The sequence below is a fragment of the Balaenoptera borealis genome (assembly GCF_965194805.1).
Source record: "Balaenoptera borealis genome assembly, chromosome: 6".
Classification (NCBI taxonomy): Eukaryota; Metazoa; Chordata; class Mammalia; order Artiodactyla; family Balaenopteridae; genus Balaenoptera; species Balaenoptera borealis.
In genome coordinates this window covers 44,578,981-44,596,010 of record NC_138863.1, presented here as the reverse complement: position 1 = coordinate 44,596,010, position 17,030 = coordinate 44,578,981, and the positions used below count along the sequence as shown (strand labels likewise).

The following is a 17,030-nucleotide window of genomic DNA, read 5'->3' as shown; positions in this document are numbered from 1 at the left end:
GATAAACCCACGCACATATGGTCACCTTATCTTTGACAAAGGAGGCAAGAATATACAACGGAGAAAAGACAGCCTCTTCAATAAGTGGTGCTGGGAAAAATGGATAGATACATGTAAAAGAATGAAATTAGAACACACCCTAATACCATACACAAAAATAAACTCAAAATGAATTAAAGACCTAAATGTAAGGCCAGACACTATGAAACTCTTAGAGAAAAACATAAGCAGAACAATCTGTGACATAAATCACAGCAAGATCCTTTTTGACCCACCTCCTAGAGTAAGGGAAATAAAAACAAAAATAAACAAATAAGACATAATGAAACTTAAAAGCTTTTGCACAGCAAAGGAAACCATAAACAAGACGAAAAGACAACCCTCAGAATGGGAGAAAATATTTGCAAATGAAGCAACTGACAAAGGATTTATCTCCAAAATATACAAGCAACTTATGCAGCTCAATGTCACAAAAACAAGCAATGCAATCCAAAAATGGGCAAAGACCTAAATAGACATTTCTCCAAAGTAGACATATAGATGGCCAACAAATACATGAAAAGATGCTCAACATCACTAATCATTAGAGAAATGCAAATCAAAACCACAATGAGGTATCACCTCACACTGGTCAGAATGGCCATCATCAAAAAATCTACAAACAATAAATGCTGGAGAAGGTGTGGAGCAAAGGGAACCCTCTTGCACTGTTGGTGGGAATGTAAACTGATACAGCCACTATGAAGAACAGTATGGAGGTTCCTTAAAAAACTAAAAATAGAACTACCATATGACCCAGCAATCCCACTACTGGGCATATACCCAGAGAAAACCATAATTCAAAAAGAGATATGTACCACAACATTCATTGCAGTACTATTTACAATAGGCAGGACATGGAAGCAACCTAAGTGTCCATCGACGATGAATGGATAAAGAAGATGTGGCACGTATATACAATGGAATATTACTCAGCCATAAGGAGAAACGAAGTTGAGTTATTTGTAGTGAGGTGGATGGATCTAGAATCTGTCATACAGAGTGAAGTAAGTCAGAAAGAGAAAAACAAATACTGTATGCTAATGCATATATGTGGAATTAAAAAAGTAGTACTGATGAACCTAGTGGCAGGGCAGGAATAAAGACACAGACGTAGAGAACGGACTTGAGGGCACAGGGTGCAAAGGGGGAGCTGGGATGAAGTGAGAGAGTAGCATTGACATATATACACTACCAAATGTAAAATTGATGGCTAGTGGGAAGCTGCTGCATAGCACAAGGAGATCAATTTGATGCTTTTTGATAACCTAGAGGGATGGAATAGGGAGGGTGAGAGGGAGGCTTAAGAGGGAGGGTATATGAGAATATATGTATACGTATAGCTGCTTCACTTTGTTGTACAGCAGAAACTAACAGAACATTGTAAAGCATTTATACTCCAATAAAGATGTGAAAATAAAAGAAGTTATGTTAATAGATTTCTTGATCCTTGTATTCTTGGAATTAAAACTTAATTGATGATAGAGTACTGTTCTTTGGAAAATTGCTGTGTTGTATTTCCTAACATTTTACTTAAAATTTATTGTGATAATCATTTTCCAGTGGATCAAACGATCATGTTGTACATCTAAAATTAATACAATGTTCTATGTCACTTATATCTCAATAAAACTAGAAGAAAAAAGAGAGATACTTTGATGGGAAAGCTTGAGAAATACTATAGGTATTAATCATTTTGAAGAAAAATCCTTCTCTGTTTTTATTCCAATATTCTCTTTTTATTTTAAAATGTCAAATTTTTAAAATTTAAATTTCTTATAATAGAACAAGCTCTTTAGTTTTAACAGGATTATTTTATCAGAAAGTTAAGGAAAAAGAAAAGCTGCTTAGATTTCTTTTGGAGCATAAACAGAGCCTCAAAAGATCATATTTACTATCCTCTAAGTAATGTATATATATTTCCTGGTTTGTATTTAAAAGCTTTAAGTAAAGATGTATTAGTTAGGTTATAACATTTTCTAATTTAATTGTAATTGTCATTTTTAGATGTTTTCCGAGAGGCTGTCAAAACTCCATCAAAGTAAGAGGGAAAAATACCCATTTTTCCTTATGGTAATTTACCCATACCTGTAAATCTATACTATTGTTGCCTTATAAAATCCAAGATATCCTCCAGGGGGCACTAGATACAGTAGTAAATGTATTTGATGTCATGCCAATGTAAATGACATGTGTGTGTAAGCAAGAGATGGGAGGGAATCATTCTGACTGCTATGGTGTTCCTACTGGAGCTGTTGTCATGGACAGCATCCTGGTAAATGTGGGCTTCCTAGGGATATGAGCCTAGATCAAGCAGTTACTTGGCTGATATGCACTTGGAATCTTAAAAGTCTTTCTGAGTGAGAAACCAAGATAAGATTTGCAAAACTGCAAAACCCAGTTCTTTCTACTATGTACAAGGGCACAAATAAAGCCATATTTATATATACCTTGTGTAACTGTAGAATGGGCACAAATGCTATGCAATGCTAAACTGTACTAAGCATATCTAGACTGCATGTCCTAAGAAAAAGCATGTTGAGGCATATTCAAAATTATGTCATTGAAGATCAGTGCACACATATCATTTGTTTAGGTCCTATTCTAGGCTTGAGGAACCCCCAATGTGCACTTGAATTCAGTCAGATTGATTCTAGAGTCAACTATAAACTTCTGGTTCTAATCCCACATACATCTAATAATCCAATCCTTCATTATTTCTAACCTAGACTATTGATGTACTATACCTGTGTATCTTTTGCCTCATTGTAAAGGAGAATCTCTAAATATATTTATAATCACTTTAAAATGATGAATGTCTAGAGAAATTACAGTGTCTTCAAACCAGGGAATCAGCAGGATTGCAAACCAGAGAATTTGCAATTATTTAAAAATTAATCCTTCTTTTTGTATCTCTGTGTTTGAATTGCACATCTTAGTTTGGGTTGAATATAATCACTTCTTCCCAACTGTTTCTTACATTGCTATCTCTTCTGTCTATACTTACTACTAATATGGAATACAAGGTTGAGATTGGTTGGGGGACTTTTCTAATTTCTAAGTAAGATTTGAAGATCCAAATAATTATTCTAACTCCATTGGAAAATACTTTTCTACAAGGTCCAATAATTTATCAGTAGACTATAGATAAGATGAAACTGGCCCAGATTTTTCCATGTCTGGGCAAATAAGGAACTACCAAGCAAGGCAAAATAAAAGTCAAGCACACTTATTCTTTTAAACCACACAAATTTATTTTATCAACCATCTGCTTACTGATCTTCCAACCTCCAATTCATGCCTTCTCTGATACATCTGCCAGTTTACTGTTGTTAACATACATCTCTTATCACATTAGTTTTAACTACCCTCCCTATCACCTCTACCCTTTCCACACACATTCAAAAGACTCAGTGTATCCTCATTTCCTATATAATATGAAGCGCAGGTTTATTGCCCTGTGTTTGAAGTTCTCTACGATAAAACCTCAACCCATTTTTTCCCCATTCACTAATGAATGTGTGTTTGTTTTCTATTAGATGTGTGTTTGTTTTCTCTATAGGTGATTTGATCTTTCTGCCTTTTCCTTCATTCTCTGGCAATTTTTAAAGCCCTTCCTCCTCTTTAGCAATTAAGTTTACAGTATTATCTATTTTAATCTTAGTATTTCTATTTATTAGTACTATAGTATTATTGTTTTCATCCTCAGTTCCTCTTCATAGCTCATCAGTCTTCATTCTAACCTAATTCGACTGTGTTATGCTCTTTTAAATTTTTTCTTACTTTACAGATTTCATGCTCTCTTTAATATGAGAGATTTGTTGAAAATTTTATTCTGTTTCCTGGAGGGATGTTTACTTTCAGAATGTATTTTTTATCTGTTTATTTCATGCTATCTTTCCTCTCTCCTTCTCTCGCTCCCTCCATAAGTTTTCCTTTATTTCTAGCAGTTGTGCTATCTCTTTTCATCCCTCAATTCCTTCCCACTTTGAAAGGCCATGTTTATATTTTTCCCGTAGAGCTTCAGTTTGAAGGCAGGTTATTTGTGGCTTATATCCCATCTGATTACATTTTTTAAATTACGTGAAATGAGGGGTTTGGGAAATAATATAATGAACTTCCATGTGTTCATCACTCATTTACAAAAAACGTTTTTTCTTTTGCATTTGTGCTGTTCAAAGTGGAGGTGTGGGTGGTCAGAGAATACTTAGCTGTGTCTGTAGACAATCATGATAGTTGGATTTACTCTCTACTATTTACTTTCTACTCTTTTTTTGGTAATTAAATAATACTTCTGTACTAGATTTTACTTTACCTAGACAGAAATCTTTTGGATTTCATAATCTCCTATTCAGGGTGGATGTCAAACTTTTGATTCTAACAAGGATAGTCATTTCTGGAGATGAGCAAAAACCTAAGGGTTCTGGTTAAGATGTTATTAGTACATTATAGTGCACAGCTATTCATTCTATCAGATGAAGATTTCTTTTCAAGGGCCTGTTCCCTTAGTATTTCTTGTTTTTATTTCTTTATCTGGCAAATCACTGTTTATTACTGGAGGTAGTTAGCTCTGAATGACCATAGGTCATTATATTTCTCTTTCTGGAGTGCACGCATGCAGATGCATGTACACGCATGCACACATGCACACACTCTTACACACACAATCAAAAAAAGAGAGTAGCATTGACATATATACGCTACCAAATGTAAAATGGATGGCTAGTGGGAAGCAGCCGCATAGAGCAGGGAGATCAGCTCGATGCTTTGTGACGACCTAGAGGGTTGGGATAGGGAGGGTGGAAGGGAGACGCAAGAGGGAGGGGATATGGGGATATATGTATACACATAGCTGATTCACTTTGTTGTACAGCAGAAACTAACACAGCATTGTAAAACAATTATACTCCAATAAAGATATTTTTTTAATTACAGAAAAAGAAACACCAAAATGGCAAATCCCCAAATTCCCCTTATCTCTCTGTTATTTATCTGTGATAGTGGGGAGTGGCATCTATTGCAAAAGGAACATTCTGCTATTTCCTTTGGTTGTATAATAATCCTCTCAATTTGCTTCCCTTCAAGTTAGGAAGTATTGGTGAGAGTTCTCAGAGTTTACCCATTCATCTTATTCCTCCTGTACCAAGTATGGCAGTGGGATTTGTTACCAACTGTTAGTTATTAGAATCTTCTTTCTCCTTATCTGGATAATAATTATTCATTTTTATAGTATGAGGTTTTGTGTCATTCTTAGTCTGAGTGCTATTGGTATATATTTTTCTGATTTGGTTGTTATTTTTGTTGTTTTAATTTTGGTTTATTTTGCTTTTGCTATTATTCATTTTATTATGTTGTTTAAGGAAGGGAGGTTTTGTGATTCAGATCTCCACTACCATTTTCCTTAGCCACCATATCTTCTCTCTTGAAATGTCTCTCCTCCATTTATATTACTCTCTTGGTTCTCTTCATAAAACCTCTCATGCCTTCTACCTTCCATCCTCTGCCTTTCCTTGGAATGTTGAAGTCCCCAGTGTATCAGCTACCCTCTGCACACTAGTGCCTGCCAAATTTGTATCTTTTGCTCAATCTTACTAGACATATTTCTCACCTTCTATTGGGCATATTCTCTTGGTTGTTCTGTATTCAGTGCTTATTTAACATCTCAGAAATAGAATTTATTATCTTAGATGTGAAACCTCCTCCTTTTCCTGTATTTCTAGTCTCTACTTTTGACATCACTCTCTCTATCTGATTGTCCACGGTGGAGGTATATTCTTTTTAGACACCTCTTTCCATTTTAGCTCTCACATCCAACTGGTCACTAAGATCTATCAGTTTTATCTCTCAAATATCCATTCAGGGTGTCAACCTCAAATTTAATCTCACTGCTTCAAGTCTTATCTCTTTTTTATTAATACTCTATGTTAGAGTGATTCTAAAAGTATTTGGACTACTTGCAAATTTGAATTTTCAGTCACACACTATTTAGTACAGGATAAAGTTCAAAATCTTTAGCAGGGCACACAGGTGCTTCAGAATCTGGCCCTTTGTTACCTTCAGATCCTCATGTCCTCTGATGTGGCCATTAGGAGTGTGGGCTACATTCAACAGGCCAAATCCCGCAGCCCCCTGCTCCCCGTTTTTATATACCCTGGAACTAAGAATGGCTTTAAATTTTTTTCTTTTTAGAACAATTTATTGTTTTTTAATTGGTTTTAACTTTTCAAAGAGTTGTTAAGAAAGAGAGAGAGAGAGAATATATGGCAGAGACAATATGTAAAACCTAAAATAATATTTACTAAGTTGCTGTTACAGAAAAAGTTTGTCATCTCCTACTCTAGCTAGCTGTGAAATCTTTGCATCCCTGGTATCCAGCTATATTAGTTAGAGTTCAGTTAGGACAACAAGTTAGGTATTTCAACATAGAAGGTTTTAATATAGGGGAGTGGTTCAAAGGGTAAGAGGAACATAGAGGAAAGATTGTGTTTAACAGAGACTGGGAGCCCACACTCCTAATGGCCTTATTATACCTGGGAGGCTTTGCAGCTGCCAGAAAGAAAGGAATGGCTCCTATCTAATTCCTGCCTTCTGATCTTATGTGAGTGCCTTCAAATGACAGAATCTAACCAGAACTAACTTGGCAATAGGCTTTGGAAAATGTCATTTTCAAGCTACTAGTCCCAGTGATTCAAGGGGGAATAGAGAAGTGTGAATATGTAGGAGCTGAGTGTCAATGAGAAGTCCCTGGCTCACTGGCATGCTGTCTTACACACAGCAGGTTCTTAGTAAAGGTTTATTGAATTAAATTGAATGAACATTTTGGTCATTTAGTGTGCTAGGCACTTCACAGAATGCCTAAATTAAGAAAACCATTTCTTTCAAGTAGTTTACAATCTACTACTTGTAAGCCAAGCTAGCAAGAGGGGCTGAAGTGCAAACAACTATGCCTTGAGGCATAACGTACTAGGTGGTGAATAGAGATTACAGGTAAAGTCCTGAAAGAAGACAGAGGAAAGAATAAATTCAGCTTGGAGGACAGAAAGGGGATGCCTTCTTAGAGGAAATGGTTTATATTTTAGGCACTGAAAAAGCTTTTGAAACAGAGAAGATTGGAGGAAATTCAGTTGAAAAGAAAAAACAGGAGCCATGGCACCAAGATGTGAAAGCAAATGGCATTTTGGGGGAGTCAGTATAGTGTAGCTGTAACTCAATGAATTTTTTCATGTTAAAGTACTTAAGTTTCTAAAACTATGAGAAATTTTATTTTTCAATGAAACATATTAATTTACTTACATCCTTTATATATATTTCAACTATAAACTTCAGTGTAACCCAGGTTCAAAATTCCACGATTAGAATTTGGGAACAACGTTATTGCATGCACTGAAATATAAATACTTAAATTGGCCCTTGGAAAGATTATGTACCTTAGCATTAACTTTATACTCAACACCATTTGTTAAAAGAGTAATATTTCTTGCCCCCTAACCCTTGCCCTCACCCCACATGCCACATTATGTTCCAAATCCAAGCCTGGGATATGCATGCACAATGCTCTACTCTTAATAGAGTCAGTGGGAATCATGTGGTGCTATGTACTAGAGATCAAACTTGACTTGAGGTTTCAGCTAACTAATTTTTCTATCAGGTTTCACATGCTGTATATACCAATCACATTTTGCATAGAGGGAGGAGTACATATAAACATGGCCTCTTACCAAACTTTGTTTTAGTTTCCATTTAAGCAGGAGAAATTAGATTAGAATGAAGATTTAAAACAACACCCTTATTTTTAAATAAAGTGATGTACATAAGTCTGCCACAGTTAGCACCCAAAATTCAGTGTGACCTTTATGGCAGCTGGTGATACTCTAATATTTCTAAGTAGTACATGAAAGGTGAAAGGGCATATCTCCTTTCAATGTGCATATGTAACTGCAATAAGTATTAATAGGAGTACATACTTGTGGATAATCCTGGAATGTATATCTATATTTATAATTAGGAATAGTTATGTGAATTTGATATAAATATCTGTCATCAGTGGTGTTTGATTATCAATTTCCCTTATACATTTTGCAAGAACTATAAGCAGATGGTAGCCTGCTATTAGGTTTTATAACAGGTAATGAAAGAGTGGAATTTCTTTAAATTCTTTCATGTGTAACAATATTGTTTAGAATCCATACATTTAAATGTGAGGATGCATTTTTATTTCTTTTATTTGTGAAGTTATAGCAAATGATCAGACCAAGCATTGTAGAATTTCAAAATGTGATTTTGTGTATGAAATTCAATTCTTAACTGCCTGTTTTTCATAACTCCAGAAGAAACCTCAGGAGCAGAGAGTGCTTGTTCTATTATATTCTGCTGCTCTCTGCACAGATTTGCCTTATTTTCTGGTTTCCCTTAATTTCCCTTTCTTTGATTAGCTTTTTGATTATCCTCGTTCCCTGCCATATGCTTTAGACGTGATGATAATTAGTGAGGAGAAGTGAAAAGAAACATAAAAGCATATTTTAGGTGGTTTTTACTTTCTCCCTTATATTTTTTCTGTATTGTTTGGGGTATATAAGAATTAGAAAAATGAAAAAAATGACTATTATGACTGCAAAAAACTAGCATTAACTTTCTAGGAACTTTAAGAACTTGATCAGTAGGATTCTTAATTAATGTACAGGCTTTAGAGAAAAGCCGAGTTTCCCACGATTAGATTAATTGTCAAATGAACTGATTTGACTTTTTCAGGATGTTGCTCTTCCTAGGAAATGTTTATAAAACAATTCACTGAATTTTAGGAATGTCTTTGCGTTTTATATGTCAGACAAAATGACAACTCCTTTCTTTACTAGATGTGACTGTGAAGGCAGGAACCATACCTATTTTCCTCTTTGTATGGAATATAGCCATATCCCTTATGTCTCTAAATCTTCAGTAGATATTTGTTGCATTATTTAACATATGGCACACTTACAAATCAGTTTAAAAATGCTCCAACAGAAAAATTGGCAAGGTAAATGAAGTACATTTTTATGTTAATATAAAGTAATGCAATCCATAATTCACAAGGAGAGAAGCATAAATGACCAATAATCATGAAAGATATTTTACCTCATAAGAATCAAACAATACAAATGGAAACAACTGATATATCTTTTTTTTCCAAAGATTCAAAATACTTGCTTATCCTCAGGATTGGCAAGGGAATAGAAAAAATGTACACTTTCATTCTCTTGCGATAAGGATGAAAATTATTTCAATTCATTCTGGAAAGCAGGTTGGAAAAATGTATCAAATGTATCAATAAAATATATGGAACTTTTGGGCCCGCAGTCCTATCTCTAAGAATTTACCTTAAGAAGACAATCAAGTGTGGTCAGATGCCCATGTACAGATTTTGTGGCAGTATCAATTATAATATAGAAGAATTGGAACTCTAAACAGCCATCAGTAGAAATTTATTAAATAAACTATGGCTCCTTTATATAATGAAATTCCATGCAGCCATTAAAATGATGATCTGTATTTACTGATCTGTAAAAATATTAATGATATATTGTTGAGTGAAAAAACAGGTTATAATACAGCATGTGTGGTATGATTCTGCTTATCAAGGTTGGCAAACTTTTGCTGTAAAAGGCCAGGTAGTAAATATTTTAAGTTTTGTGGGTCATACAGTCTCTGTCATACTATTCAACTCTCCTGTTGTTGTGCGGAAGTAGCCACGGACAGTGTGTAGACAAGTGAGCGTGGCTGTGTTCCAATAAATGTTCATTTACAAAAAGAGACAATCAGCTTGCTGATCCCTATGATATATGTAAAAGAGTGTGTGCGGGGCGTGGGGTGGGTGGTGGGACAGAGATGGAGAGGAAGAATATACATTTTTTAGAAGAATGTTTACCCAAATGTTAACATTATGGCCATGTAGGGGGGATTCTAGATGATTTTTACTTTCTATTTTTAATTTTTTGTATTGTTTGGTTTTTATAGGCATTAGAAAAAGTTTTAAAAATTATCTTGTTTCATTAAAAGACTGTTTATCCTTCAGAAAAGCGGGTTCATAGGATAACATGTCTGAGAGTTCCATTTCTAAGATCCTCCATGCTACATATGTATATAACAAATACAGTAATATTTAAATAGTTACCATTTTATTGGTACAAAATCACCTCATGCCAGCATTATTGTACTTGCTTCTTTAATAATACCCCTGCCCCTGATTTTTATAGCCCTTCTTCTTCCCATACACAAACGCCAGCTTTACCTAAGTATATATTTACCTAAGTAAATATTTTTTACTTTACCTCAGTATATATTTTTTAATCTAGAATTCTATTATCTAGGCCTTCTAGAATCTATCAGAAGTAATCGAATTTTATAATAAAAATAAATACACACACACACACACTACTTTCTTGCCTCCCCTCTTTCTCTTACTGCCAGCTTTCTGGTTTCTCTTCCTATCCCTTTAATATTAGGGTCCCCCAAGTTTGTCCTTGTTTTTGTCTCTCACTACATTGTTTCCTTTGGCATTCTTTTGGGTTCAGATACCACTTCCGCGAGAAGACTCATCTGGACACTTGTGGAAGTGACAGGTAGCCAATTCTGTCTTGGGAATTTATTCAAACTCACACCTACTTAAAATTACCAGTTCCCCATAACTACTTTCAGCTCCTCACATAGACTTTAGCTTTCCATCAAACTCCTCCTATAGATGTGCTAAATTTAGATTTACTAACTTAGGTTTAACATCTGGCTCATTGCACTATGCCTAGATTGTGAGCCTGGATTTCCAATATCAGCCTTGGAAGAGGCACTTTGGTGCCTTCTGGATTTGTATTTGGAGACAGAGAAGTGTAAAAGCAGAGAAACCAGTTAATCTTACCTGTAGTTGTCTCGGCGAGATATGATGGTGGCTTAACTAGATTGCAGTGGAAATGAAAAGAAGTGAATGGATTCTGAGATTTTAAGAACACTAACAAGTTTTAGTGATGGACTAGATTTGGAGCAGTAAAGGAGAATGTCATAAAGGATAACTCAGTTCTCTAGCATGTACAAAGGGGGGACACTGGCTACCCTTTTCCTCATGGTGTACAAGGTTATCTTCGTCTGCTAAGAAACAAAAGAAGTGAGAGGTAAGAAGTTTGAGGATTTTGCCAGGCAGAGCGGGGGATGGGTATTTCAGGCAGAAGGAATAATGCTAACAAAGGCTTGAAGGTATGGAAATGATCAGTGTTTCCTCGAAATTATGTATACTTGAGTAGTCAGTTGTTTGAGGTGTGCAGTAGGGGAGGTCAGTATAGAGAGGTAAAGTCTGGGAAAGCAACCGAAATCCTGATTGTGAAGGGTCTTGAATCCCATGATAATTAGTTTTTACCTTATCTTTATAAATCAGCAGTCTTCAGACATTTAAATTCAGACTGCTAAAATTTCATATCTAATTTATTAGACCAGCAAGAATTGCCTGCTTTTGTTTAGTAGAGTATTAAAACAATAATAAAAAAAACCTCTATTTTTCCTTTATGTCCTATTGTTTATAGTTTTCTGTTAAGGAGATTTTAAAAACTGAACACTAGGCATTTTCTCACATTTCAAGAATAGTACTAGAATTGACATAACTCTAAATTACATTATAAAGGAAGCTAAAGAAATATAAATCATGCCAAAAATACTTAGGATTGGGAGGACTGGATGCCTCAGGGAATTGGTAATTTGATCCAAAGCCTGTCACCTGTTAAAATGTATCCTGGGTCAGTACTGACTGAAAATCATCACGACCTGACAGGTGTTCAGGATTGTGTGTAAAATGAAGTGGCAGGCTCAGTATAGTTTCTATTTGACACGTGTATGCATTACTGAAACCACTGCAACATTAATTGATAACTATGCTGGCAATCTTGATTGAGGTTCCAAGGACTAACTGACCTGAACTCTCTTCACCCCTACTAATGTGCCCTTTTAAATAAGCTCAAGTGTGCTTGTGTAGTAGAAAAGTGTCTTTGGGCCTGCTCCTTTGGCTAGGTTACTTTACTCCTAAAACTGACCATGTGTGGTTTTTCACAGTGGATTCCTTTATTATTACATCTGAGGTTTTTTTTGTTGGTTGGTGAAATGTTCTGTCTATCTTTTGAACCATCAGATAATATAAAGCATCAAGTTGCTACTTCTTATCACCTACAGGGATTAGTAGACTCATTCCTCTAATTTATTCTCTCCTTGGAATTTAATTTAGAAGCATCAACATGCTCTTAAATGTTTAAGAATCACCTCATTCATAATTAAATATTACTGAAAGAATTGTCTTCCAATGTAGTTAATATTTGTCCTTCAAAGATTGTTGCTTTAGATAATAGAGAGTCAGAAATAAAAGCAGCCCACTTAATCCTCCCTAGTTGGTAGCAGGTGAAGGAGAGGAGAAAGAAAAGTGTTCATCCTCACTGGTATCATATAGTGAAAATAATTCTTTTTCCTCAGTAAAGGAGCATGATGGTATGCGGGGCTATATTCATGAATTTAGTCTCAACCCTGCCAACAACAAGATTTTAGCCAGGTGGAACAAAGAAGCCAATTAGTATTTTAATACTAATCTAATAATTTTGTCAATTGCAAGTTTCTACTCTCATGATTGTCTGCTTAGGAAGTGACTTAGTAGTGCTCCTTAGTTAGTGGTTATGTAGTCTCTTAAATTTAACTAGCAAATTATTCTCTCCTTCTACAACTCCTTCCAGAATGCTAAGGAAAGGCTAAGAAGAACAAACCTTAAATGCATGCGTTCAGAGGCAAAAATAATGATGGCATGAAGTTTACATTGGTTTTCCAACAGAGGCAATAAATGTATATCCAGAGTCTTGCCTCAAGATTAGTAGCATACCTTCATAGACTAGCTGACAAGAGTTGTGGACATATCTTGTGACCATGGGGACAAAACCAATTTATCTGTGGAATAAATTCATGAATTCATTAGCAATATGCACTTATAAATTGCACAGTTCATGGACTTGACATTAACAGATTGGGCTGATTATAAATGAATTATTCAGTTTTGCTTTTCTGCTTCTGTGTAATTACTCCAAGCAGTCCCCAGATGTGCTTTGTGCTTCTGACTTCATATCTCCCTAGAATCTGCTCCCTTTCTTTCTCCCTTCTTCCCTGCCCTCCCATCCACACCTCTCTCCCGGCCAAGTAAAATTCTAGCTCAAATTTCTAGGTTTAGAGTATCTGTAGATTCTTTTCTGGTCCTCTCACCATCTCTCCTCAACCATATCCACTCTGCACTCTGGGTAGTATTAATTTTTCTTTCCACACACTCAGCAATTGTGTTGTAGCTGGTTGTATTTTGTATTTATGGGTTCCTTGAAGGAGAGATTACTATGTGTTTAACATGTAGTAGACACTTAAGAGCTGTTTATTGAATGAATGATTGCATGAATAATTACAGCTTAATTCTTTTTGGAATTCCCTGGCTATCCAGTGGTTAGGACTTGGCTCTTTCACTGTGGCCTGGGTTCAATCTCTGGTCGGGGAACTAAGATTCTGTAAGCTCCACAGCACGGCCAAAAAAATAAAGATAAATATTCAGTAAATAAATAAATAAATGTTTTGTCTCATACATAGATGAATTCTGAAAGATCTGTAGATAGGTTTAGATAGGTTTAAACCTACCTAGGAGGCAAAAGACCTATACTCCAAAAACTGTAAGACACTGATGAGAGAAATTGAAGACCACACAAATGGAAAGATATACTGTGTTCTTGGATTGAAAGAATCAATATTGTTAGAATGACCATAATACCCAAGGCAATCTACAGATTCAGTACAATCCTTATCAAATTACTAATGGCATTTTTCACAGAACTAGAACAAAAAATTTTTTAATTTGTGTGGAAACACAAAAGACCCTGAATAGCCAAAGTAATCTTGAGAAAGAAGAATGGAGCTGGAGGAATTGCGTGTCCTGACTTCAGACTATACCATAAAGCTACAGTAATCAAAACAGTGTGGTACTGGCACGAGATCAGAAATATAGATCAATGGTACAGGATAGAAAGACTAGAAATAAACGCAGGCACTTATGGTCAATTAATCTACGACAAAGGAGGCAAGAATATACAATGGAGAAAAGAGAGTCTCTTCAATAAGTGGTGCTGGGAAAACTGGACAGCTACATGTAAAAGAATGAAATTAGAACATCCTCTAACACTATATACAAAAATAAACTCAAAATGGATTAAAAACCTAAATATAAGACTGGATACTATAAAACTACTAGAGGAAAACATAGGCAGGACACTCGACGCAAATTGCAGCAATGTTTTTTTTGGATCCAACTCCTAGAGAAATGGAAACAAAAACAAAAATAAACAAATAGAACCTAATTAAACTTAAAAACTTTTGCACAGCAAAGGAAACCATACACAAAACAGACAACCTATGGAATAGGAGAAAATATTTGCAATGATGTCACCGACAAGGGATTAATCTCCAAAATATATTCAATACAAACAGCTCATACAGCTCAACATTAAAAGAAAAATCCAATCAAAAAATGGGCAGAAGACCTAAGTAGAAACTTTTCCAAAGAAAACATACAGATAACCAACAGGCACATGAAAGGATGCTCAGTATCACTAATTATTAGAGAAATGCAAATCAAAACCACAATGAGGTATCACCTCACACTGGTCAGAATGGCCATCATCAAAAAGTCTATAAATAGGGACTTCCCTGGTGGTGCAGTGGATTGGACTCTGCACTCCCAGGGCAGGGGGCCCAGGTTCAATCCCTGGTTGGGGAACTAGATCCCACATGCATGCCACAACTAAGAGTTCACATGTCACAACTAAGGAGACTTCGTGCTGCAGCTAAGGAGCCCGCCTGCCACAGCTAAGACCCCATGCAAGCAAATAAATAAATAAATATTTTTAAAAGTCTATAAATAATAAATGCTGGAGAGGGTGTGGAGAAAAGGGAACCCTCCTACACTGTTGGTGGGAATGTAAATTGGTGCAGACACTATGGAGAACACTATGGAGGTTCCTTAAAAAACTACAAACAGACTTAGTATATCGTCCAGCAATCACACTCCTGGGCATATATATCCAGAGAAAACTCTAACTCGAAAAGATACACATACCCCAGTATTCATAGCAGCATTATTTACAACAGCCAAGACATGGAAACAACCTAAATGTCCAACAGATGAATGGATAAAGAAGATGTGGTATATACATACAACTGAGTATTACTCAGCCATAAAAAAGAATGACATAATGCCTTTTGCAGCAACATGGGTGGACCTAGAGATTATTATACTAAGTGAAGTAAGTCAGACAGAGAATGACAAATACCATATGATATCACTTATATATGGAATCTAAAAAAAATGATACAAATTATTTTGTATCTTTTTTTTTGATACAGATACAATTATTTTGATACAGATAAATACTTATTTAGAAAGCAGAAATAGACTCACAGACATAGAAAACAAACTTATGGTTACCAAAGAGGAAAGGGGGGAGGGATAAATTTGGAATTTGGGATTAACAGATACACACTACTATATATAAAATAGATAAACATGGACCTGCTGTATGGCACAGGGAACTATATTCAATATCTTGTAATAACCGATAATGGAAAAGAAACTGAAAAAAGAATAGATAAATGTATGTATAACTGAATTACTTTGCTGTACACCTGAAACATTGTAAATCAACTATACTTCAATAAAAATGTAAACATTAAAAAAAGAAATATATGTTTCAATAAAACGTTTTAAATCAACTAACTTAAAAAAATTTTTAGGGCGTCCCTCCTGGCGCAGCAGTTAAGAATCCACCTGCCAATGCAGGGACACGGGTTTGAGCCCTGGTCCGGGAAGATCCCACATGCTGCGGAGCAACTAAGCCCATGTGCCACAACTACTGTGCTCTAGAGCCATAACTACTGCACCGCAACGAAGAGTAGCCCCCACTCGCTGCAACTAGAGAAAGTCCATGTGCAGCAACGAAGACCCAACGCAGTCAAAAATAAATAAATAAATAAATTAATTAATTTAAAAAAATTTAAAGACCTATAGCAATAAATATAGAGGTGCATTTACATATTTTTGCCTCTAATGAACTTAATTTAAAAAATCCTGACCATAATTTAATTGACTATGGCTTTTAAGGTAGTTTTCATGATTGTTAATTTGTATATGTATGTGTGTGTGTGTGTGTGTGTATATATGTATTTGTATATATACATATACAAATGTTGAAAAAATAGCTAATGGACTTTTCTCTTTGATCAGTTGTGTGAGGTTCCACAAGTTTTATACTTTGGCACAGGGAAAAGTGGGGCAAGATGATTGGAGGACTATAAATGACAGAAGCCTAGCAGTCTATGGTGCAAAAAAAATTTTAACTGTTAATTATTGAAAAGTTTAAACATATTCAGAAGTAGAATAGTTTAGTGAATCCCCAGTGACCTATTACCCAGATTTAATCATTTCGGCCCATGGCCAGTCTTGTTTCATCTATTCCCCGACTCATTGTCCCTAACCAATTTTCCAAAAGGCAGATTTATTGAGGTCTTATTTGTATAAAATAAATGTACCCTTTTAAAGTGTAAAGTTTGAAGAGTTGGGACACACAAACACAGTTGTGCATGTGTTTAAGATATAGAATATTTCCATTACCATAAAAATTTCCCTCCCGCCACTTTGCAGTCAGTCTCTTTACCCACCCTCACCTTCTAGCAACCACTGATTTGTTTCTGTTCCTAGTATACTGCCTTTGTCTAGAATGTAATATAAGTGGATTCAAACAGTATGGAGCCTTTTGTGTCTGGCTTCTTCCGTTTAACATAAGAGATTATGTTATGAGATTCCTCCACATTGCTGCATGTATCAATAATTGTTCAGTTGTTCTCTATTTCATGGATGTACCACAATTAGTTTATCCTTTCAGCAGGTAATGGACATTGAGGTTGTTTCCTGTTTTAGG

At 35.4% G+C, this 17,030-nt stretch overlaps 1 protein-coding gene across 4 annotated transcripts in view; it reads left to right on the top strand.

The window, feature by feature from the left end:
• LOC309631227 (small membrane A-kinase anchor protein) overlaps window positions 1-17,030 on the top strand; it is a 297,357-nt gene that overhangs the window by 125,111 nt on the left and 155,216 nt on the right. For all 4 annotated transcript variants that reach the window (XM_082397456.1, XM_082397461.1, XM_082397459.1 and 1 more), the window contains one exon: window positions 2,047-2,080. Coding sequence is in view for 3 of the 4 variants with exons in the window: in XM_082397461.1 (XP_082253587.1) it covers window positions 2,047-2,080 (34 nt within the window). In the remaining variant the exon portion in view is untranslated. The remainder of the gene's footprint in view (window positions 1-2,046; window positions 2,081-17,030) is intronic.